The sequence below is a fragment of the Cetorhinus maximus genome, chromosome 21 (assembly GCF_964194155.1).
Source record: "Cetorhinus maximus chromosome 21, sCetMax3.hap1.1, whole genome shotgun sequence".
In the NCBI taxonomy this organism is placed as follows: Eukaryota; Metazoa; Chordata; class Chondrichthyes; order Lamniformes; family Cetorhinidae; genus Cetorhinus; species Cetorhinus maximus.
The window spans coordinates 72922026-72947727 of record NC_135899.1 but is presented as its reverse complement, the minus strand read 5'-3'; the positions used below and the strand labels follow the sequence as shown (position 1 = coordinate 72947727).

The 25702-nt window shown below is 42.1% G+C and overlaps 1 protein-coding gene across 7 annotated transcripts in view; it reads left to right on the top strand.

Moving 5' to 3' along the window:
* pkib (protein kinase (cAMP-dependent, catalytic) inhibitor beta) overlaps positions 1-7432 on the top strand; it is a 115055-nt gene extending 107623 nt beyond the window's left edge. For 4 of the 7 annotated variants that reach the window (XM_078567132.1, XM_078567128.1, XM_078567129.1 and 1 more), the window contains one exon: positions 2180-7432. In XM_078567132.1, coding sequence (XP_078423258.1) covers positions 2180-2259 — 80 coding nt within the window. In that variant the 3' untranslated portion in view covers positions 2260-7432. The remainder of the gene's footprint in view (positions 1-2179) is intronic. The other 3 variants (XM_078567127.1, XM_078567130.1, XM_078567134.1) reach the window with 2 other exon arrangements.
* The last annotated feature ends 18270 nt before the right edge of the window (positions 7433-25702 follow it).

The following is a 25702-nucleotide window of genomic DNA, read 5'->3' as shown; positions in this document are numbered from 1 at the left end:
TGATAATTAGTTTCTCAATGGCCTCAATAGGCTGTTGACAGGTTGGGTGCGCAGCTGACTCGGCTGTGTCCCCGCCGACCTGAAAATGGAAATGACGCGGGGTGACGTTGGGAGTTCCACCTGACGTCATCCCGCGTCCCCGGGCCCTGCCCCCAATTGCCGTCTGGAAGATCCTGCCCATAAGCACCTTTTTCTTTAGCTACAATGCACCCGAGTGAGTTGAAGATAGTATTACTACTTTTGCAGTATTCTAAATTTTTTCCCCCATCTCTCCTGATAGTATAGTACTGACTTTTGCAGTATATAGTTTCAGGGACAATAGGTGTCTTCAGCTGTTCTTCGTGAATGTTATAATGCTGCCCTAATTCAGAGTCCATTTCTGTCCTCGGCAGATTCCTGCCTGCAACAGGCAGGAGTCACTGGATTGAATAGGTTGGTGAATTTTTGCCTTCCTTCAACAATTACACCTTTTAAACTACTGCCCTCAGCTGAGATCAATTAATCTAGCAGGCAGCTTCTGGCCTTTGTTACCACAGTACAAAAGTTTTATTTTATAGGTACATTTATTGTAATATTCTGTATGCTATTGATTATCTTGTTTTAAAATGAATGGCTTAAATGCAGTTCCACAGTTTTAAAGATGTGTTGCTTTCATGCAAAGTAGTGGTGATGATAGATAAATGAAAAAATATTTAGATAAGTCCATTTGCCTGACTTTTTAAGATTATCCAACTTATCATAATATCCCTTGATCCCTAATTGTTTCTGAACTGCTTTTGTTTGCTTCAGTGGCCTTTCCTAATAATGTATTCCACCATTCTATGCTTGGAGTTAAAATGTTCTGCCTGAGTTCCCTTCTGCTTCAAACTTTGAATTCTGAAATCTGTCCTCTCTCTTATTTGGACTTGATCACAATGAATCATCATCCACCATGAATAATTATATAGCATATTGAAGCCAATCGCAGTAGGTATGCACACAACTGGGAAGAAAATGCCCTGTTGCACTGTTTATTATAACATGGTAATCAGAAGAGACTTTTCAATTGTACAAGTCAACGATCCAGATAAACACTTTGAATGCTCTGGATGTCAATGTGTTGGGTGAAATGAATTAACATTTTTTAATCAAATTTTTAGATGCTTAACCATGACTATGCATGTATTAATAAGTCGGGTAAGATTGAATTAAATAAGATTTTTTAAAATGAATAACTTGTGAAGAAATTCCAGATATTAAACAAGTGTCATTTCACTGACATGACCATCCCTTATTCTTGTATTTTTTTCTTTCATATATGTCTCTTACAGTTCACGGGGAGATTTCTTTAAGTCAGTACCATAGGCAATCGAAATGCCAACTCAAGTAGAATCACATTATCCCAGTTGGCCTTTTTATGGCCTATATTTATTTGTTTTCTTTGCTTGAATTATAAGACAGCTTTAATGATGGCTCAGCTGGTAATGGTAAATACTATTGGGTCCAACAAACCTTACTCGAGCAATACTCCTAGGATGTGGAGCATATCAATCAGGGTTCCTGCTCCTGGTCATTATCCAGTGATTTTTGCTGAAAGGACTAACATCAGGATAAATGAAAGATTTGTGCTTCAGTTGAATAGCCTACCACAACGCACTGTCTAGGCTCTCATAACCTGGAATTGCTAGAGATGAGGTATTGATTAGCACCTGGTGCCTGTGCAATTGAACTACAGTAAGTCTGGACCTCAAGAAAAGAATGATGAAAATTGAAGTGGGAATGTATTTTAAAATGCTACAAGGCATCACAAAAGTTACAGGCTGAGAAATAAAAGGCTAGAAATGTAGAAGTGCTGTAGTTAAAAATTTAGAAATGCTCATGAAAATTTCATGCCCATGAGATTTAGGTAATTGAGTATGTTTGACCTTTGCTGACAAATTATACAGGACAGTTTTGTGGGTAAATCGCTGTTGGAGATTTGATTTGATGGGATAAGATTGATGTAGTAATTTACACATTGTTCCAACTAAGAATGTGAAACAAACATGGAAATAAAATAATGGTAGCTTTTACATATGTTTTGTCACAGTCTGTTCTGTAAGGGATCAACAATAAAGGAGTTCATTCTTAAGACCTAAATTTCAGTTTAGTAGACATTAAACATACTATTAATTTTTCTTATTGTTTTATTTTGATTAAGGAGCAGAAGGAACCCAGACACCATCAACAGAAGTACCACCCGAATCAACAGAGAGTCCAGAGCTGAAAGATGCATCATAACATGTTGAGGATGGACATTTATACTAAAGACTGTGTCGATAAAGCTTTAAATCAAATGACCTGAAAATCATCAGGATTCCTTGACTGTGTCAAGTTCACCTCTGAGTCTGGCGAGTCAAAAGGGAAGGCAAGGTGTGGAGAAAATTTAGAGAACAACATAAAATAAATCAACAATATGGCTTGGAAAGGAAGCCTGAAAAACTATTAAGATGAAAATGAAATTCAGAAATTGATCTTCAAACCTAACATTTAATGAACTATCACATGGATTAAGCCCTTGAAAATGATGGAGGAGACAGTTTCACAGTTATTTGACTGTGATCAGCTACTATGACACTCTGGTGCAAGTTTTTTCCCCCTCAATGTAAATCTTTATCTTTGCTGCATTGACAGATTATACACAACAGAAGCATTGATTATTTGTATAGCAACCTGTTTTAAAATCACTAAATCCGATTTATGAACTTTTCTGACTTTAAGCCACTAAACATATTTTAAAAGATCACATCTGACTTAGTCAACATTTTGCCTTGATCCATAAAATGGTCCATTTTGTATGCTTGTGCTTTAGTAAACTTTAAATATTTGAGACGTTCAATTTTCAAGCAACAATTTCATTGGGGCAAAATTGTGCTATTTGTATGAAACTCTTCTATTTCAAAAAAACATATAACCCTGTTTGAAAACACTACTTGATCTTAACCCCGTGTTTTTGTATTATTTTTGTTGCTTGTTAGCTAAATGCTACAGTTTATATGGTCCTCCTACCCCTCCCTGCTCCCCACCCCCAATTGTCTATCATTTAGTCAATTTGGCATCACACCACCAGATTTTTAATTGGCTCTACTTCCCTCTGTCAATAATTAAAATTCTTTCAGCCCAGTGTTTGAGGAAATGTAATAAATCTTAGAGCTGCTAACATCATGGAAATGTTGGCAGTGAAATTTTTGATCAAAAGAAGCGAGACAGATCATAAAACCATTTGAACACGTGAGCTATGTTTTTTTTTTAAGGAGTGAAAAACATCAAAATAGGCTCAATTTCTAAGCCAAAAGGAATTTTTTTTTTGAGGTGAGAATTAAATTTGTTTTTTCTAATATGGAACGTTACTATGTGTATACTACTCCAAGAGTAAGATTGACTGTGGGAATTTTAATTAACTTCAACTTTCTTTCATAACCCAGCTTTTCAGAGTTCTGAATCTGGCTAAGAACGACTTTGAAACTGTGGGTGGCGTTGTCACTAAAATGAGCTGAAACTCACCTGACTGTGTTAACTTTCTGCAGTCTTCAGATTTTTTTTTTTATCTGAAAGTATGCTGGAACATGAAATGTCATGATGTTCAGCTGCACATATTGAAGCATTGTGGCATATACCCATACATTTGCAATAATTGGATTTCATGTAAATATCCCAGTTGGGTATATCTAAAGGTTCTGGAGACATTACAAGAGATTTTCAATGGACTTCATCTCTCAAATATTTCCAGTTTTTAAAGGTTTTTTGTTCATACCCAAGAGGAGTAACGCCTCAAATAGGTTGAAACTCCTGCGCATTAGGGTTTTAATTGGGGGCTCTGGATGTAAAACTTATAAGAATGGGCTTGGCTGAGAAGCTAACTATACTACACACTAGGTAAAAGATAATAAGTCATACTGTGTAGCCACTGCACTTTTCAGCGTCAACTCTTGTACATTGTCAATTGGCTAGGTTTGTGCCCATAATAACAGGGAGCTGATAGTTTAGAGTAGAACAACCTGTGTTAAGTACTGCCGGTGCTTTTATCATCTGTCTAGTATCTCAACTGTGTATGAATGATGAATATATATTGTACAAATTGTATATGAATCTTGAAATTGCATATAACTTCATATGACACCCAATAGGTGTACTGTGGTATGTTGTATAAAGTGTATCTAGGTTCTGTAAATTTGTCTGCAGAAGTGAGTGAATGTGTGTGAATGGTTAAATTGCAAAAAGAATGTAGGTGTGGCATACTTGGACCAAGTTATACTGAGCTAAGAGGTGCATCCATTCTGGAACTTACTTCAATTAATAAATCTCAACATATATTCCAATCAAGCAAGGGCATTGCTAACCAATTACACCCCAAATAAGTTCCACATTCTCTAATATTGCTGAAAAGAGAGACATTGCCAAAGCTCTTTGTCTTGAACTCATCAGGACAAACGCAAGAATGCCAAATTTCAAATGATCAAATTGATACTACAGGAGGAAAAAAGTGCTGATTGGTTGCAAGTCAACTCTGGTTGAGGCATTGCCATGGAGAAAGCAACAGGAACTATAGCCTCCCCCAGACATGTTCATTTTGTTTGCAGTCAATTGGCTACTACAGCGGTGAGGGTAGATAAGGAGGGGATGGTATTTAATAACGGGTGAAACAAGATGGGCTGAATGGCAAGGAAGTTTATTTTGCATCATTACTTCCTTGTGCAGTATTTCTATCTTTGTCTAAGTATAGATGAAATATTAGAGCTGGACAATAATTCTGGTGCATCATTTGAAAAGAATTCAACATACTTTGCTGATTCTCTTAATGTGTTCCTTTATAAAAAAAAATTCAGTCTCTGGATGTTGATGTCTTTCAAAGTATCCTACAGGGTAAATTCCCATGTCTACTTGAGCAGTAAAGTGGATTATATGGTTTTCATTGAAATTTCACTGAAATCAATAAATCCTCTTTTTGAAGATGGATCATGCTCCCTGCCAGATTACTACCAAGGTAGTGAAGATGAAAATGTACCCTAATAGTGGAATAATCACAAAGACATAACATTTTCAATAATACAAAGTTTAAAACAAAATAAATATACTTGCTATCCTTTGTGTAGCTATATATGCCTAAAAATTCCAGTTGTGCCCCTGTACTGCCAGATATACAGTTGGGTGGGACCTCTGCCTATCAGTCTGCCCTGGCATTCAATCTCTCCCAATCTCAGGGTGGGAATCATTTCCACAAAATGGGTAGGCACCTGAGCCATTTACGCTGCTTCCTGAGTGTCTGTCGTAGGGCAAGGGGAGGTAACTGCTCCTCACCATTACACTTTGTTGATGGGAATTGATCTTTTGGGGAAAAAACATTAAATCATAAGATGATAACAGCACAGAAGGAGACCATTTGACCTGTGCCAGCTCTTTAAAAGAGGTATCCAATTAGTCCCACTACCTGGCTCTCACTTTCCATTGCCCTGTATTTTGTTTCCCCTTTTGTTTTTATCCAGTTGCCCTTCGCAGTTGCTACCGAATCTCCTTGCACCCTGTCAGACAGTGTATTTCATAACACCTTAAGTCTGTGTCCTCTGGCTACTGATCCTTCTGCCACAGGAAAGTTTATCCAAACCATTCATGATTTTGAACACTTCTATCAAATCTCCTCTTAACCTCCTGTGCCATATGGAGTATAATCCCAGTTTCTCTAGTCTATGCACATTACTGAAGTCTTGCATCCCTGGTACCATTGGAGTAAACTCTAGTATGCCCTGTTGCACACTGGGTGAAACTGGTGGGATTTTTCATCTCAAAAACTCAATCTCTCAATATTGCCTCTGACTGGGACACATGATTGAGAAAGGTTGGTGGGGTGGGAAGCAGCAGCAGCGTTCAGCCTGACCTCTCTTGGAACTTTTGGATGTGGCCACAGTGGGGTGGAAATGGGTTCTCCCCTAAATTCTTCCACCATCTCCACCCAGCCTGCTTTACCTCTGCACCACTATTGGTAGAGGGTATAATTACAGTATGATAAGATTACACAGTTGCACTAAATAAAATGAGCATAGGAATTTACAATGTAAATATAAAAATGACAGACTGTATGACTTAGAATAGAGACTGAATTATGTCTGCAGTTCTGCACATCCTCACATATTAGCCTTGTCGCCGAGAGTATACTTGTTTTTGACTCCACTTGCACAAATGGTGTAGGAAGTCCATATTTGGTGCAATAAATATTTTGATAGTAAATCGACTATTAAAGTTGGGAACCAGTTGCCTGCTTAACCTTTCAGGTGGAATCAGGTTAGTCCTTGGAGACCAATGGCAACTGGGAAAGAAATTAGGGGTATTTATGACTCTCCACTGCAACCCCCCCTCCCCACCAACCACAAGGAAAAGATCACACATCGCCTTTGAGCAACATAAGCTACAACATTTGCTGAAGGACTTGTTTGAATGTGCTTCAGAATTCTTCATCTCTACTGTGCATCTGTAAAAAAAACCAAGCTGTATTTTTTTTTAACGGTAGATGGTGACCTCTGCTGGTGAAATGATTGCTGAATATTCCTATCAATTTGTAGTGCTTGTTCCGAATACACAGATATTTAAAAAAATCTTGGCAACAATATGTGTATCCAGTTAATTTATATATTGTCTTTTTAATTGGATTTTAATGTATTTTTTTATTTATACAAACAAATTGTAATTGGTTGTCATTTTCTATAACATAGCTTCCAATTATAATTAAGAGGTTCTTTTAATTTTGTGTGGGGTTGGGGCGGAGGGGGAGGGTAAAAGCAATGAAAAGATATTGCTGCAGTTTGCCAAGTGAATAGAACATCCTTATAAAAATTAGTTTACTCTTGAGAAAGTAATTATTAATCTGGTGTGCTACATGTGTCTCGAGTTTACTTTGACACCACAATAACACAGATTTAACATCATGTGCCAATTGGATGCTAGTCTAATAACTGAAAATGAACAATTAATTTCTCCTTCAGTTATTTCACCACCATAAGCTGCACTCACTTAGGGAGATCAAAATAACATTGATTTTCCTGTGGCTTAAGCCACGTAATCACATAAATCGTGAAAGAAACTTGTGATTATATTGCTTAGAAATCAAATGAAAAGAAATAAACTATTTAGATAAGCAGAAAGATCAGATGATTTTATAAAATCAATACTGTACTGAGTTTTACTGTGATGCAACCCATAGTTGAGAAAGAGGTTTGTTTTCTAAAACTTTTGGAACTTCTGCTGGAGTCTGTGATTCCTGTGTACTTGTAGTCCTGAAATCGATCAATCTGACCTCTTCTATAAATATGGCATTTGTATGGTAGTTCTTGATGTTTATTTTCCTGCCAGTTTTCCTGTGCCATTGGGACAGGTTAAGGGGCATAGTCGAGTAAAAATAAGTTGCTGGAAATTCTGAAAGCTATTATTAGTGCATCTGAATTGTCAATATTAAAATTTGATGAATTTTGTGCTCAACATGAAGAATTTTAGTGCTTTCCATGCTGGACACCCAGTCACCAGCGAGTCCTGACACGATGTACAGCTCCCTCTGCTCTACCCAATAATCTTCTGTAGGCCATATGTCCCTATTGTATCTGAATGACTTCTTCCATTTTATTTAGAGAGGGGTCACCTTCATTTCATCACTTCAGACTGGATTCAAAGACTGATTCCAGCGGTGAAAAGGATGGTATTCAACATATGGGGGAAGATGGTGACGTTGTGGTATTGTCAATGGACTAGTAATCCAGAGACCCAGGGTAATGGTCTGGGGACCTGGGTTTGAATCCCACCATGGCAAATTAAAAGTCTAAGAATGACCATGAAACTATTGTGAATAGCTGTAATAACCCACCTGTTCACTAACGTCCTTTACTGTGCATCTGGAGTCACATGTAGGCCAGACCAGGTAAGGATAAGTAATGTGGTTGACTCTTAAATGCCCTCTGAAATGGCCTAGCAAGCCACTCTGCTGTATCAAACCATTACGAAGTCTTATAAAGGAATGAAACTGGATGGACCACTCGGCATCGACTTAAGTACTGGAAACGACAACGGCAAACTCAGCCCCGTCAACCCTGCAAGGTCCTCAATATCTGGGGGCTTGTGCCAAAAGTGGGAGAGCTGTCTCAGAGACTAGTCAAGCAACATCCTGACATAATCATACTCACAGAAACATACCTCCAGATAATGTCCAAGACACCACCACCATCTTCCCTGGGTCTGTCCCGCATAGTGGTATACAGTCGCCCTGGGAGTCGTCAACATTGACTACGAACCCCATGAAGTCTCATAGCATCAGGTCAAACGTGGGCAAGGAAACTTCCTGCTGATTACCACGTACCAATCTCCCTCAACTGATGAATCAGTACTCTTGCTTGTTGCCACACCACTTGGAGGAAGCACAGTGGGTGGCTAGGACTACTCTGGGCAGGGGACTTCAATGTCCATCACCAAGAGTGGCTCGGTAATACCACCACTGACCGAGCTGGCCGAATCCTAAAGGACATAGCTGCTAGACTGGGCCTGTGGCAGGTGGTGAGGGAACCAACAAGGGGGAAAAATATAGTTGACCTTATCCTCACCAGCCTGCCTGCTGTAGATGCATTTGTCCGTGACAGCATCAGTAGGAGTGATCACTGCACAGTCCTTGTGGAGACAAATTCCCACCTTCACGTTAAGGATATCATTGTGTTGTGTGGCACTACCACTGTGCTAAATGGGATAGATTTCAAGCAGATCTAGCAACTCAAGACTGGGTATCCATGGGGTGCTGTGGGCCATCAGCAGTAACAGAATTGTACTCTGGAACACAACCTCATGGCCCGGCATATCCCAGACTCTACCACTACCACCAAACCAGGGGATCAACCCTGGTTCAATGAAGAGTGCAGGAGGGCATGCCAGGAGCAACATCAGGCATAGCTAAAAATGAGGTATCAACCTGGTGAAGCTACAACTTGGGACTACCTGCGTGCCAAATAGCGTAAGCAGCATGAAATAGACAAAGCTAAGAGATCCCACAACCAACAGATCAGATCTAAGCTCAGCAGTCCTGCCACATCCAGTCATGAATGGTGGTGGACAATGAAACAACTCACTGGAGGAGGAGGCTCTACAAATATCTCATCCTCAATGATGGGGGAGCCCAGCACATCAGTGCAAAGGATAAGGCTGAAGCATTTGCAACAATCTTCAGGCAAAAGTGCCGAGTGGATGATCCATCTCAGCTTTCTCCAGATGTCAGTTTTAAGCCAATTTAATTCACTCCATGTGATATCAAGAAACGGCTGAATGTACTGGATACTGCAACGGCTATAGGCCCTGACAATATTCTGGCAATAGTACTGAAGACCTATGCTCCAGAACTTGCCGCACCCCTAGCCAAGTTGTTCCAGTACAGTTATAACACTGGCATCTACCGGGCTATGTAGAAAATTGGCCAGGTGCGTCTTGTCCACAAAAAGCAGGGCAAAGCCTACCCGGTTAATTACCGCCCCATCAGTCTACTCTCAATCATCAGTAAAGTGATGGAAGGGGTCATTAATAGTGCTATCAAGCGGCACTTGCTTAGAAATAACCTGCTCACTGATGCTCAATTTGGGTTCCGCCAGGATCACTCAGCTTCTGACCTCATTACAACCTTGGTCCAAACATGAACAAAAAGAGCTCCAGAGGTGAAATGAGAGTGACTGCTCTTGACATCAAGGTGTTGGATTGGCCACCCATTATGCCTCACTCAATTTTGCTTTTCATTCAACTGAGTAGGGTGTATAAATGCATCACTCCAATGCCATCCATTTTACAGAATCATAGAATTTTTAGTCCATCATGTCAGCACTGGCTCTCCAAATGAGCAACTTACTCAGTGCCATTCTCCCACTTCTCCCTGTAACCCTGCACATTGTTCCTTTTCAAATAACAGTCCAGTTCTCTTTTGAATGCCTTGATTGAACCTGCCTCCACCATGCTCTTAGGCAGTACATTTCAGATCTTAACCACTTGTTGCGTGAAAAAGTGTTTTCTTGTATCACTTTTGCTTCTTTTGCAAATTACTTTAGATTTCATGAGTTGGAACAGTTTCTCCCTATCTACTCTGGCCAGGCCCCTCATGATTTTGAATACCTCTATCAAATCTCCTCTCAGCCAGGAAAATCTCTGCCAAAGGTGAAAGTTCTAACCAATCTTTCATTTATAAATCTTTGATAAAAGACTTCCCTCCATTCAGAAAACTTTGGTTTAAATCTGTCAGATTACAATACTGCACCTTGGAATGCAGGTATACATTAGAAATAGAATCATCGGACCTGGCTTCAGAATACATGCCACAGTTTTCCCACATGACTATCACAAGGTAGATTCAGTTGAAGAAAACTTTTTGGTCTTTTTCATCATATCTTTTGAGAATGTCAAACCGAGTGTCTTCCCATTATAGCATCAAACGGTTTCTTAAATGAGTCTAGCATCCGAGCCTCTAACACTCTTCCTGGCAATCCGTTCTAACTGTTAATTTCATCTCTCTATGCATTGAAATTGAATGACTGACAATTTGTATTGTACGATCTGTAACTTTTTGAGGCAACTGACTCAGCTTAATTTTGGCAACAGATTTAGAAAACATCTCATGTATTTGTATGAAAGGTAACTATTTGACACTGTTCTATTCCACAAATATTGCCTCAAGCAACTTAAACTAGTTATTCTGATTCAAAGACTGTAAAATGTTATAACTTTTAAGATTGCAAGTTGACATGCAATTATATAAAACTGATAATATAATTGCATGTTAATCAAATCATATGCTTACAATTTGCAATAATTCCAAAATTCATGGGATAAATCTGTGGCAGGACAGTCAGATTTGGACCTATGTGCTGTTGGATTCGAGGAATACTATGGGCATTTTATTTTTAGAATTTTGAAATTATGATGTACTAGAAGATAATATAGCCTATTCATCTGTTGGATATTTTATGGATAGCTGATGTTTAACTGTAACACTAGACTGGGGAAAGTGGGGTAAACCTAGAGAAAGGATCATAAACAGATTTGTGGAATTTACAATTAGATTATTTAAATATCTCTACCATCTTCTGGTAATAATAACACAGAAGGCAGCTGTTCACTCATTGTGCATGTGCAGGCTCTTTGAAAGTGCTATCCAATTAGTCCCATTGCCCTTCCCTTTCTCCTTCAAGTATTCATCCAATTGCCTTTTGAAAGTTACTATTGAATTTGTTTCTTCAGCCCTTTAAGGAAGTGTATTTCAGATTGTAACAAATATTTAACAGTTATATTGTTACAACTGATTACTCCAATCAGCTGCCTTTTACCCTTCCCTACCTTCCCCCAGTTCACAGGGCCTAACTTCCTCTCAGGCTCCCGCCCTAGCCCTGCACTTGTATCCTTTTCTAATTTCTCCCCATCTTCCCTCATGCCCTATTCATCTTGTCCATGAGATTCACCCCCATTCTCTCATGTTATTTTTTTTTTATTATTCACTCATGGGATATGGGCATCGCTGGCTAGGCCAGAATTTATTGACCATCCATAATTATCCTGAAGAAGCTGGTGGTGAGCTGCCTTCTTGAACCACTGAAATTCATGTGGTGTAGGTACACCCACAGTGCTGTTTGGGAGGGAGTTCCAGGATTTTGACCCAGCGACAGTGAAGGAACGACAATGTTTTTAAAATTCATTTACGGGATGTGGGCTTCACTGGATACGCCAGCATTCATTGCCCATCCCTAGCTGCCCTTGAGAAGGTGGTGGTGAGCTGCCTTCTTGAACGGCTGCAGTCCCTGTGGTGTAGGTACATCCATAATGCTGTGAGGAAAGGAGTTTGTAATAAACTTGGAATGCAGGGCTAGTTTCTTGTAAGAAATAGTAAACTTTAATTACAGACTCCTGGTAAGGCTATATGCTTGTTCCAAGACTGATTTGTCTGTACAGTCACATGATCCCCTTAACAGTAAGAAAAGGTTTAACTTACAATTACTACAGAATTGCAAGATTTTGACCCAGTGACAGTGAAGGAATGGCGATATATTTCCAAGTCAGGATGGTGAGTGGCTTGGAGGGGAAATTCCAGGTGGTCGTGTTCCCATGTGTCTGCTGCCCTTGTCCTTCTAGATTGTAGTGGTCGTGGGTTTGGAAGGTATAGCCTAAGGAGCCTTGGTGAATTCCTGAAGTTCATCTTGTAGATGGTACACACTGCTGCCACTGTTCATCAGTGATGCATAAAGTGAATGTTTGTGGATTGGCTGCCAATGGCTAATTTGTCCTGGATAGTGTCAAGCTTCTTAAGTGCTGATGAAACTGCACTCATCCTGGTAAGTGGAGAGTATTCCATCACACTCCTGACTTGTGCCTTGTAGGTGGTGGTCAGGCTTTGAGGAGTCAGGAGGTGAGTTACTCGCTGCAGGATTCCTAGCCTCTGACCTGCTCTTGTAGCCGCAGTATTTATATGGCTAGTCCAGTTCAGTTTCTGGTCAATGCTAACCCGCAGAATATTGATAGTGGAGGATTCAGTGATGGTAATGCCATTGAATGTCAAGGGGCAGTGGCTAGATTTTCTCTTACTGGAGATGGTCGTTGCCTGCACTTATGTGCTGTGTATATTATTTGCCATTTGTCAGCCCAAACCTGGATATTGTCCAGGTCTTGCTATATTTGGACATGGACTGCTTCAGTATCTGAGGAGTCATGAATGGTGCTGAACATCCAAGTTAAGAAGCTGGTGTCCAAGCTGCAGACATTGCGTCACATCAGGGAGGGGGAAGTTAACTGGACACTTTGCTCCAGGAGGAAGTCACACCCCTCAGATTAGGTAATTCAGATTTGGTCTGTGATCAGGGACAGGAGGGTATGACTGCAGGTGAAGCAGATATGGGTGCCCAGGGAGTAGTGTTCGAGGAGCCTCAGCCCCTGCAACTACCCAATAGATATGAGGTTCTTGCAAGCTGTGTGGATGAGAGCGGGGACTGCAGGGAGGATAAGCGAACTGACCATGGCAGCATGATTTGGGGAGCCATTCTAGTGAGGGGAGGAAATAATATCTTGGTAGTGGGTAGGGGACAGTATAATTAGGGGGACAGATACTGTTCTCTGCAGCCATGAGTGAGAGTCCCAAAGGCTATGTTGCCTGCCCGGGGCCAGGGTTAAGGACATCTCCTCAGGACTGGAGAGGAACTTGGGAGTGGGAGGGGAGGGATCTAGTTGCCATCGTCCACATTGGTACCAACAACATTGATAGGATTAGAAAGGGGGTTCTGTTGAAAGAAATTGAACAGTTAGGAGCTAAATTAAAAAGAAGGACCTTCAAGGTAATAATCTCAGGATTACTACCTGAGCCATGGGCAAACTGGCACAGGGTAAATAAAGTCAAGGAGTGGCTCAAAGATTGGTGTGGGAGGAATGGGTTTCAGTTCATGGGACACTGGCATCAGTCTAGGGTAGAAGGGAGCTGTTCTGGTAGGATGGGCTTCACTCGAACTGTGCTGGGACCAGTGTCCTGGCGAACTGAATAACTAGGGCTGCAGAAGGCTTTAAACTAAATAGAGAATGGGTTGGGGGAGGGCGGGGGGGGGGGGGGAAGAGTTCTGGAAAGGGGATACATAGGCTTAAAAGCAAAAGGACATGGCAGCCTTGCAGGGCAGTTAGTTAGGTAATGATACCCAGAGGATGAGAGGAAGGGACATAGTGTACAAACATAAGAAAAACAGCAGCAATAAGGTGAAAGGGGGAAAAAATGGTAAAAAGGCAAAAATAATGGCTCTTTTCTTAAATGCACATAGTATTCGGAACAAAATAAATGAATTAATAGAGGTTAATGGGTATGATCTTATAGCCATTACGGAGATGGGGTTACAAGGAGATCAAAGCTGGGAACTAAATATTCAGGGGTATGTGACCTTTTGAAAGGACAGGCAAGTAGGAAAGAGTGGTGGGGTAGCTTCATTAGTACAAGATGAAATAAGTACGGTAGCAAGAAAGGATCTTGGATCGGAAGATGTAGAATCCGTATGGGTGGAGGTAAGAAATAACAAGGGGAAGATGACACTGGTGGGAGTAGTCTACAGGCCCCCAAACAGTAGCTATACTGTAGGACAGAATAAATCAGGAGATAATGAGGGCATGTAAAAAAGGTAGTACATAATCATGGGTGACTTTAATCTTCCTGTAGATTGGGAAAATCAAATTGGCAGACGTAGCCACGAGCAAGAATTCATAGTGTATTTGGGACAGTTTCCTAGAACAATATGTTGTGGATACAACCAGGGATCAAGCTATTTTGGATCTGGTCATGTGTAATGAGGCAGGTTTAATAAATAATCTCAGAGTAAAAGATACCCTGGAAACAGTGACCATAACATGGTAGAATTTAGCATTCAGTTTGAGTGTGAGAAACTTGGGTCGGAAACAACTATGCTAAACTTAAATAAGGGTAATTACAAAGGAATAAGGGAAGAGTTGGCTGGATTGGACAGGGATAAGATTTTAGCAGAAAAAGCAGTTGATGAACAATGGCAGACATTTAAGAAAATAGTTCATGACTCACAACAAAGATATATCCCAGTGAGGAAGAAGGATTCAAGGGGATAAACCAACCATGGTTAACCAAGGAAGTTAAGGATAGTATCAAATTAAAAGAAAAGACATACAATGTGGCAAAGATTAGTGGTAAGCCAGAGGATTGGGAAAGTTTTAAAAACAAGAGATGAGCAAAAAAAATATAGTGAGAGAAAATAAACTTTGAGTGTAAACAAGCAAGTAATATAAAAACAGAGAGTAAATGCTTCTTTAAATAGATAAAAAGGAAAAGGAAGAGAGAGAGTTCAAAGTGAACATAGGCCCCTTACAGAATGAGACTGGAGAAATAATAATGGGGAACCAGGAAATGGCAGAGGAGTTGAATAAATACTTTGCTTCAGTCTCCAAGGTAGAAGACACTAATAGCATTCCAATACTAAATAATCAAGGGGCAAAAGAGGGACAGGAAATAAATACAATGACTATCACTAGAGAAAAAGTATTAGGGAAACTAATGGGGCTAAAGGCCGATAAATCCCCTGGACCTGATGGGTTGCATCCTAGGGTATTAAAGGAAGTAGCTACAGAGATAGTGGATGCACTGGTAGTAATCTTCCAAGAATCCTTAGATTCTGGAAAAGTCCCAGAGGATTGGAATACTGCCAATGTAACACCCTTATTCAAAAAGGGAGGGAGACAAAAAACAGGTAACTATAGGCCAGTTAGCTTAACATCTGTCATTGGGAAAATGTTAGAGTCTACTATAAAGGATGTAATAGCAGAGCATTTAGAATTACATAATCTAATCAAGCAGAGTCAGCATAGCTTCATGAAAGGGAAATCATGCTTGACAAATTTATTAGAATTCTTTGAGGAGGTAACTAACAGGATAGATAAAGGGGAACCAGTAGATGTAATATATTTGGATTTCTAAAAGGCGTTTTATAAGCTACTGCACGTGAGACTGCTTAATAAGATAAGAGCCCATGGTGTTGGGGGTAGTATATTAGCATGGATAGAGGATTGGCTAACTAATAGAAGACAGAGTTGGGATGAGGCGTTTTCAGGATGGCAACCTGTAACTAGTGGAGTGCCACAGGGATCAGTGCTGGGGCCTCAATTATTTACAATATATATTAATGACTTAGATGAGGGAAGTGAATGTATTTTCGGCAAATTTGCAGATTATACAAAATTAGGTGGGAAGGCAAGTGGTGAGGATGACACAAGGAGTCTACAGAGGGATATAGACAGGGTAAGTGAGTGGGCAAAAAAGAGGCAGATGGAATGTAATGTGGGAAAATGTGAGGTTATGCACTTTGGCAGGAAGAATAGAGGAGTTGAATATTATTTAAGTGGACAAAGACTGCAGAAGGCTATAGCACAGACAGATTTGGGAGTCCTTGTGCATGAATCCAAAAAAGCTAACATACAAGTTCAACAGATAATAGGGAAGGCAAATGGAATGTTGGGCATTATTTCAAAGGGAATGGAGTATAAAAATAGGGAATTCTTGCTAAAAAGGCATTAGTTAGACCACACCGAGAATACTGTGAACAGTTTTGGTCCCCTTATCTAAGAAAAGATATATTGACATTGGAGGCAGTCGAGAGAAGGTTCACCAGGTTGATCCCGGGTGTGGAGGGATTTTCTTATGAAGAGAGGTTGAGTAGGTTGAGCCTGTATTAATTGGAGTTTAGAAGAATGAGAGGCGAACTTATTGAAACATATTAAGATTCTTAGGGGGATTGACAGGGAAGATGCTGAGAGGTTGTTTCCCCTTGTGGGAGAGTCTAGGACCAGAGGGCATAATCTCAGAATGAGGGGTTGCATATTTTAAACAGAGATGAGGAGGAATTTCTTCTCTCAGAGGGTAGTTAATTTGTGGAATTCTTTACTGCAGAGAGCTGTAGAAGCTGGGTCATTAAGTATATGCAAGGCAGAGATAGACAGATTTTTAATCAGTAAGGGAATCAAGGATTGTGGGGAAAAGGCAGGAAAGGAGTTGAGGATTTTTAGATCAGCCATGATCTCATTGGATGGCAGAGCAGACTCGATGGGCCGAATGGCCTACTTCTGCTCCTACGTCTAATGGTCTAACAGTGTGCAATTATAACCAAATAGCCCCACTTCTGAGCCTATGATGGAAGACAGGTCATTAATGAAGCAGCTGAAGATGGTTGGACCTAGGACACTACCCTGAGGAACTCCTGCAGTGATGTCCAGGATCTGAGATGATTGACCTCCAACAACCACAACCATCTTCCTTTGTGCTAGGTATGACTCATACCAGCAAAGAGTTTTCCCCCGATTCCCATTGACTCCAGTTTTGCTGGGGCTCTCTGATGCTACATTCGGTCAAATTCTGCCTTGATGTCAAGGCCAGTCACTCTCACCTCACATCTGGAATTCAGCTCTTTTTTTCCATGTTTGAACCAAGGTGGTAATGAGGTCAGGATCTGGGTGACCCTGCGGAACCTAAACTGAGTTAGTGAGCAGGTTATTGCTAAGTAGTGCTGCTTGGTAGCACTGTTGATAACCCCTTCCATCGCTTTCCTGATGATCGAGAGTAGACTGATGGGGCGGTAATTGGCTGGGTTGGATTTGTCCTGCTTTTTGTGTACAGGACATACCTGGGCAATTTTCCACATCGCTCGGCTGATGCCAGTGTTATAATGTACTGGAATACCTTTGCTAGGGGAGCAGCAAGTTCTGGAGCACAAGTCTTCAGTACTATTACTGGAATATTGTCAGGGCCCAAACTTTTGCAGTATCCAGTGCCTTTAGCCATTTCTTGATATCATGTGGAAAGACTCGAGTTGGCTTAAGACTGGCAACTAATGCTGGGGAACACTAGAGGAGGTCGAGATGGATCATCCACTCAGCACTTCTGGCTGAAGATTGTTGCAAATGCTTCAGCCTTATCTTTTGCACTGAAGTGCTGGGCTCCCCCATTGGCTGATGGCTGATATTGTTAATACTTTTCTCAGATTCTTCTCTTCTGTCCTTCAAATCTGCCATTCCTCACCTCTCAAAAAAAGACAATTCTTCATCCCTCTGACCTTGCAATCTACTGCCCCATCACCAACCTCGTGTTCCTCAAAAATTTTTTGAAATTGTTGTTGCCTCCCGAAGCCATTTTGATCTTTCCCAGAACTCCGTTTCTCATCTGCATGCTATCCCTTGGCTGACCCACTCAGTTCACCAAACTGCCACCTTGCACCTCTGGAGGGAAGATTGGTCCAAGGGCAGGCAGGCTGCACATTGCGCTTCCCCCCACCCCCCCCACGCCACTGGTAAAATACCAGCAGAGATGGACAGGCAATGGGCTCTCTGCCACCACCATGGCACCCCACTTTATGGCCCTCTGCTTGCCAGCTACTCCAGGGGTAGTGGTGGGGTGTGGCGGTGGTGGTTGGGTTTGTAAAGTTCCACTGTATAACTCTATTACCATATGAATTCTGAATAGCAATTTTCATGAGCAGCAGCAGCAGCACGACTTCAACCACAGCATCAGATTATCTGATGCAGCGGAGGTGTAGATTAAGTCAACAGCAGGATGAAAGTCCTCTTCCCATCAAATGGGTGATGGGTGCCTAGACCAGCCTCCCAAACTGTGTGTTGCAGCCACCAGTAGGGTCACAGGATGAGATTTTTGGGGTCATGAGCTCCAAGGCAATGGCTGCCGCGTAGCCTGGACTGAGTTCTGATAGCTGCAAGGCCCCTTTAAATCCTTGCTTTACTTTGTTGATGGGCACCACGTAATTGACTGCCTTCTTACCCTGTTGCCAATTAGGGACTCATCCCAGTGCCATTGGTATTAACCCAATGGCAGGTAGAGGATCACGACAAGAAAACCTGTGTGGGTTGCTTGCAGACTCCTGTGGGGTGTCCCTCAACCAAAGGCGCTCAGTACCTGATCAAGGGAACCAGCATCGGGAAGGGGTGGGGACCAGTTGAGAGACAGTGCCCTGCCATTGCTGCCGACACTCCTCCCATGACTCAATGTGCTCCCCCCCCTCCACTCATGTGGCCTTGAATCCAGTGGCAATATGAGGCTTCGGGTGGGTGTCCTACTGGCAGCAGCCACCATCTCCCTGGTGGTGCTGCCGTTCAATAGAGCTGCCGGTCTCTGATTAGCCAGCAGCTCTTCACAGAATCACAGAATTGTTACGTGTAGAAGGAGGTAATTTGGCCTATCGTGTCTGCACCAGCTCTAAAAGCTTGATCTCCTGCCTTTTCCATGTAACCCTGCACATTATCTAAATAGAAGCAATCATCCAATGCCCTCTTGAATGCCTTAAATGAAACTGCCTCCACCACACTTCCAGGCAGTGCATTCCAAACCCCAACTACTCGCTAGTGGAAAAAGTTTTTTCTCACCTCACATTTGCTTCTTTTACAAAAAACTTTAAAACTGTGCCCTCTGGTTCTCGATCCATTTAAGAGCAGGAACAATTTCTCTCTATCTACTCTGTCCAGACCCCTTGTGATTTTGAAAACTTCTATCAAGTCTCCTTTCAGCCTTCTCCTCTCCAAGGAAAACAGTCCCAATCTTTCCAATCTTTCCTCATAACTGAAATGTCTCATCCCTCGAAACATTCTCGTAAACCTCTTCTGCACTCCCTCCAATGTGTTCACATCCTTCCTATAGTGTGGCGCCCAGAACTGTATGCAATGCTCCAGCTGAGGTCAAACCAGTGTCTCATATAAGTTTATCATAATCTCCCTGCTCTTGTACTCTATGCCCCTATTAATGAAGCCTAGAATACTGTATGCTTTAGGAACATCTCCCTCTACCTGTCCTGCCATCTTTAATGACCTATGTACATATACACCCAGGTCTCTGCTCCTGCGCACCCTTTAGAATAGTATCCTTTATTTTATTCTGTCTCTCCATGTTCTTTGTACCAAAGGGTGTGGTCTGCAAACTTTGAAATTATCCCCTGCACACAAGAGTCCCAATACTGACCCCTGGAGAACTCCACCATAAACCTTCTTCCAGCCTGAAAAATACCCATTAACCATTACTCTGTTTCCTATCCCTCAGCCAATTTTGTATCCATGTTGCTACTGCCCCTTTTATTCCAGGGCCTATAAAAACTTTCCTCAAGTCTTCCCCAAGGCAACAATAACCCATAGATTTAAACAGGCACCAGGCAAAGCACATTTTATCTTACGAATTCAAAATGAGGTTCCTTTCAATTTGGTTCCTTTGCAGACAGTGGGGCTTATAGGCTGCTTAGATATTACATGACTCTGAGCCACACACAAAACTCTTCTGTATATACCCAACCTTCCCTTTGAATGCAAATTCTCATTGTATCACTAGGCCCTTTGAACTCCACCTCTTCTAACAATAAAGCCCCTTTCATTTGCTTGATGTCTCCTAGCTAGGTGCAAGATTTCACTCCCCGTCTTTGGATGGTTCATTGAACAAAATGCAAATGTACTCTTTACCTTAACTTCCTTACTGTTTAACATCTCAAAACAATACATCAAAGCACCCAGATTAGCTGGCTTTAATCCAATTAAGACACACATTCACACCCACAGACACAGACCCCAATACCAGTCCAATTTAAAATCATTTTGAATAACATTATATACATTAATACCTTCATCACACTTACCAAGGTCGCCGCTCTTCTTTCTGAGGAAAAGTAGAAAAGGAAAAGAGTACCTCCTCCTTGAACTCCCTCAGTCACCAAACTCCAACTAAAGCACTCTATTGCAGCCAAACAGTGCAGACAAAATCAACACTATAAAATAGCCTACCTTTATACTCTCTGAACCTAACCTCTGAAAACCTGATTAAGCCAGTTATATAATTAACTAGATGCAGCTGCAAGCTGAGCCTGTATGAGCCATGTTTTAAGGCTGGACTAAAGCTCACCTCCTTCCAACCCTAGCAGCAACTTTTATTTAATTGCTAAATTAAGGAAAGACTAGACTTTAGATAGAATTTAACCCTTAAACTTCCCTCAGTCACCAAACTCTAACTGAAGCACCCTACTGCAGCCAAACACTCCATTGGTGGCCTTCCACCCCTAGTTTCCAAGGAAGTGCCTAGATGGCACTTAAAATGGTGGGTCTTGCCTAAAAGAGATGATGCCGGTCTGTTGCTGATTCTCCATCTAGCAGATAAGACCCCGGGTTGCCTCCATTAAATAGCGCCCACAGTGTCCCTGTAAATTAAGTGAATATTGAGGGGACATTTCAGCTCTGCATCACATAGAATACTAATGTTACAAAGAGTGGTCAGCCGGAAACTGGTGTGGGAAGGGAAGGGGATGGCCAGAGAACACAGAGTTAATGGTGTGGGCCAAAGTCAGTAACTTGGTCATCCCAATATTTACTTTTTTAAAAATGTTGGCTTCATCTAGGAAAGAGCAGTCTGACAACATATAAAGGGACTGAGAGAGGTGATGATGAGTTGAAGCAGGGTATCATAATGTGCATGTGGAATCTGACATTATATCTTCAGGTCTATGGTGGGATTGACACTGCCAGTAGCTTAGCTTGGTGGACCACAGGATGGGAGGGGTGCAGCAGAAGCAGCTGAAAGATGGCCTCAACTCATTCTTACCGACAAAGGAAGTCCTTGAGGACAGATTTGATGGTGTGATTGTAACTACAAAAGTGCTGTAACAAATTGATGGCCAAAGGCTAGATGGTTAATATTTTGAAAGTGCACGATGCTCCATGTGGATGCAGAAGGAAGTGAGGTCAGAAGGTAAAGCAGGGGTGTGACATTTAAGGTATACAGTGAAATAATCAGAGATGGCCTTGTCTGCAAGACCCTGTGAAATGGCAATATTGAGGGGGAGCAGGAGGCTGTAGGCTTACCCAAGAGAGTCTGGACTTGTGGAAGGTGGGTTTGTAATGCTGAGGAGTAGTGAAGGATGGGTAGGGTTTAAGTAGCCAAATTACCCAGCAGGGATGAAAGTAAAGTGGGCATGACTGGGTAACAGAAAGACGATGGGATGGGAGGCAAGGCTCAAAGATCAATAAGGATAATAGAGAAAAAAATGACAGATTGATGAAATGGGCTCAGGTACAGAGCCACAGCAAAAATTATCATGAAAATAGGCATAGGGAAACTGAGGTTGGATAGGCATGGCCCAGATTAGGATAAGTATGTCCTGATAGTAAATAGGAAAGAGACCACAGAGATAATCGAAAAATAAAGTCAGCAGTCCTGTGGTGGGATGAGGTTTGCTTGTACAGAGGGGCAAGACAGGCTTAGAGCATAAATGAACTGATGTCCAAGTTTCAAGATAGGTGTGGAAGGCAAGTGAGCCCATGAGCTATTTGACAGGTAGAATATAAGCGAGAATGCTTCCAAAGGTAATTTTGTGGAAAATAAAGAGACCTGGATATGTGAAGAATCAAGCAGTGGTCAACATATTGAAAAGAACACAAGATATAGGAGTAGGTATTGACCATTTGGCTTTTCACACTAGCTATGCAATTCAATGAAGCAGATTATCTACCTCAATTCACCTTCCCACACCATCCCCATATCCCTTAGTACCTAAAAAATCAAACTAATATCTTGAATATTCTGAAGAATTGAACATCCACAGCTCTCTGGGGTAGAGAATTCCAAAGATTTATGAGCCTTTAAATTAAGAATATCTCTCAGATCAGTCCTAAATGGCTGACCACTTATTTTGATATTGTGGCCCCTAGTTCTACACTCACTAGCCAGAAAAAAACATCATCCCATTGTATATCGAGCTCCTTTACGTTTCAATAAAACCACCTTTCATTCTCCAAATGAGGAGTACAGGCCTAGTCCACTAAATCTCTCCTTATAGGACAATCATCTCACTTCAAGCATCAGTCTAGTGAATCTTGGTTTTTCTCTCTTGCTCTAAGAGGAGTAGTATATCCTTCCTTAGGTAACACACACCAAACTGCACACAATACCCCAAGTGTGATCTCACCAATGTTAATCTGATCCCAAGCCAATTGATGTAGTGCGAAACTTGACAATGATACTTTTCTTGCTAATAAGTTTATTCACAGAATGAAGCATTACATATGTCTGCTTCCTACCTCCCAACCCAGTGCCCCAGCAGTCTCTCTTTATACTCATTTCATTTACCCATAAAATAAAATAGACTAATTAACAAATTAAATTAAAGTGATAGCCCCTTAAAAGGGCGTAATTTAACAAAAGAAAAAATCTTAAAGGAAACTTAGCTAATCAAATTAAAATGTTGTGTTGGGGTCTCATGAAGCACTCCAGCCCCCGCAGTGCCCACCAGTCGTGGAAGGCTTCAAGTGAACCAGCGGACACCACAGGCTCCCTCTCCAGGGACACCCAGGCGTGGACATAGCCACAGAAAAGGCGCAGGGAGTCAAGCCGAACGACCCACTGCCTGGACCTGTTGATGGCCACCGTGGCCAGGCCCAGGAGCAGGCTAATGAGGAGGTCCTCCTCCCTGCCCATCTCTCTTTATACTCTATTGAATACCAGTAACATAAATTTAACAAATTAATAATTGAAAGAAAAAGCCAATTAACCCACCTTATAGTCCCTAAGGGGTAGTGTAACTAAAGCAAAAAATTAAAGGAACCTTATCAAATTAAATCACAATGGGCAGGATTTCCCTGTCAGCACATGGGGGCGGGACCTGCACACCGACACATAAAATGACGCAGGATGACGTCGGGCGCAACTCCCACAGTCGCCCTGCGTCATTTCAATTTTCAGGTCGACGGGGGCGCAGCCGAATCAGCTGTGCACCCGCCGACCTGTCAACGACCAATTGTGGCCATTTAAAAAGTAATTGCAGTAATTAAAGGACCTGCCCGTCCAACCTTAAGGCAGGCTTCAGAGAAAGCATGAAACCTCATCCACAGGCGGTGGGGGTGGGGGGGCGGGGGGGGAGGCGCAGATGAGGTTTCATGTAGGTTTTTAAAACTTTAATAAAAGTGATGGACATGTCCCAACTCATGTGACAGTGTCACATGAGGGGACATGTCAGGGAAATTTTATTTTTCTATTTTTAACATTTTTGAATTTGGCACCGATCTCCCTGAGGCAGCACTTAGTCTCAGGGAGATGAGTGTGCTCTTTTGCGCGCATGCGCGCAAGAGCACACTCTTGGCTTAGGGAATTCCCCCTGCACAGGGAGCGCATAGCGCTTCCTGGTGGATGTCACGCTGGGCGGGCCTTAATTGGCCCGCCCACGTAAAATGGCGGCCCACCTCCAATCGGGGTCGGCGATCGGAGGCGCGCCTGCACGTGCCCACTCCTGAACCTCCCCCCCAACGGGGGGAAAATTCTGCCCAATGTCATTTTGGGGGCTAATGATGCATTCCAGCCCCTGCGGTGTCCACTGGTCATGCAAAGCCTCAAATGTGCCTGTGGACACTACATGTTCCCTCTTGAGAGGGACCAGGCTGCGATAGTAGCCACAGAATAGGGGCAGACAGACCAGATGACCCCCTCAACCACCCACTGCCTGGACCTGTTAATGGCCAGCTTGGCCTGGCCCACAAGGAGGTCCTTCACTCTTTCCCCCCCACCCCCCTCCAGTCTCTCTTTATACACTTCTGAGCGTAGCAAATAAACGTAAGGTAAAATTAACAATTTGACAACATAATTTAAGGTAATAGCCCCTAAGGGGCACTGTAACTAAAGAAAAACATTAAAAACAATTTTACCAAATCAAATTGACATCTTAATTTTGGGGGCCAATGAAGCACTGCAGCCCCACGGTGCCCACTAGTCGCAGAAGACCTGAAGTATGCCGGTGGACACCATGTGTTCCCTCACCAAGGACACCCAGCTATGAATGTAACAGTGCAAGAGGTGCAGACTGCCTGGACCTGTTAGTGGCCAGCTTTTTAAAAAAATACATTCATTCATGGGATATGAGCATCACTAGTTGGGCCAGACCTAGCAGCAGGCTTATAAGGAGATCCTCCTCCCTCACACCCCACCTCCACCAGTCTCTCTTTATATTCTTTTGGGTACCTATGAAATAAGAACAGTTAATCAAATTGACTAATTTAACCAAATTGACAGCCCCTTAAAGGGGAACTGTAACAAAGGATAATGTTTTAAAGCAAACTTAAACCGAAACGAAATGTTATTTCAGGGGTTGAGGAAGCACACCAGCCCCCACGGTGCCCACTGGTCATGGAAGGCCTGAAGCATGCCATTGGACACCACATGCCCCCCCTCTAAGGGCACCAGACCACAGAAGAGAGGCAGACATTCAGGCCAGGCAACCCCCTCAACCATTGGCTCAGCTTGGCTCAGGTCCCAGTCCGGCCCAGCAGCAGGTTCACAAGGAGGTCCTCCTCCCTCAGCCAGACTCCTTTTATACTCTTTTGAGGTTTAACAATAAACAGGTGGACAAATTAACAAATCCAATCAAAATGACAGTCCCTTAAAGGGGCACTGTAACAAAAGACAAATCTTAAAGGAAACTTATTAAATCAGATTAAAATGTGGTTTTGGGAGCCAATGATGCATTCTGGTCACTCCGGTGCCCACCAGTTGCGGAAGGCCTCAATCATGCTAGTGGACACTGCATACACCCCCTCCAAAGGCAGCCACCACAAATGTAGCTGCGAAAGAGGGACAGACAGTCAAGCCAGACGACCTTCTTAACAGCCTGCTGTCTAGATATTTTAATGGCCAGCCTGGCCAGGCCCAGGAGCAGGAGCAGGCTTACAAGGCGGTCCTCCTCCCTGCCTACCTTACCCTATCCCCTCACACCTCCACCAGTCTCTCTTTATATTCTTTTGAATATACCAAATAAACAGAGAGCAAATTAAATTAACTAATTGATAAATTATACAAATTAAGAAACAAGGGGATAGTCCCTTAAGAGAATACTACGACTAAAGATAAAATTTCAAAGGAAACTTACAAAAGTCTGAAACAAAATGTGGTTGCAGAGGTCAGCAATGTACCTCAGCCGTCATTTTTGCTGTTGCCCACCGATCAAGGAAGGCCTGCAGTGTGCTGGTGGACATCGCATGCTCCCTCTCCAGGGAGTTCTTCTCTGCTGTTGGCCTATTGACCAATCCTCAGTCCATGGTAATATATTACCACCAATCACATGATCCCAAATTTTGCTATAATAAGCTATTGTTTGGCAGCTTATTGAAAGCTTTTTGAAAATCCAGATAC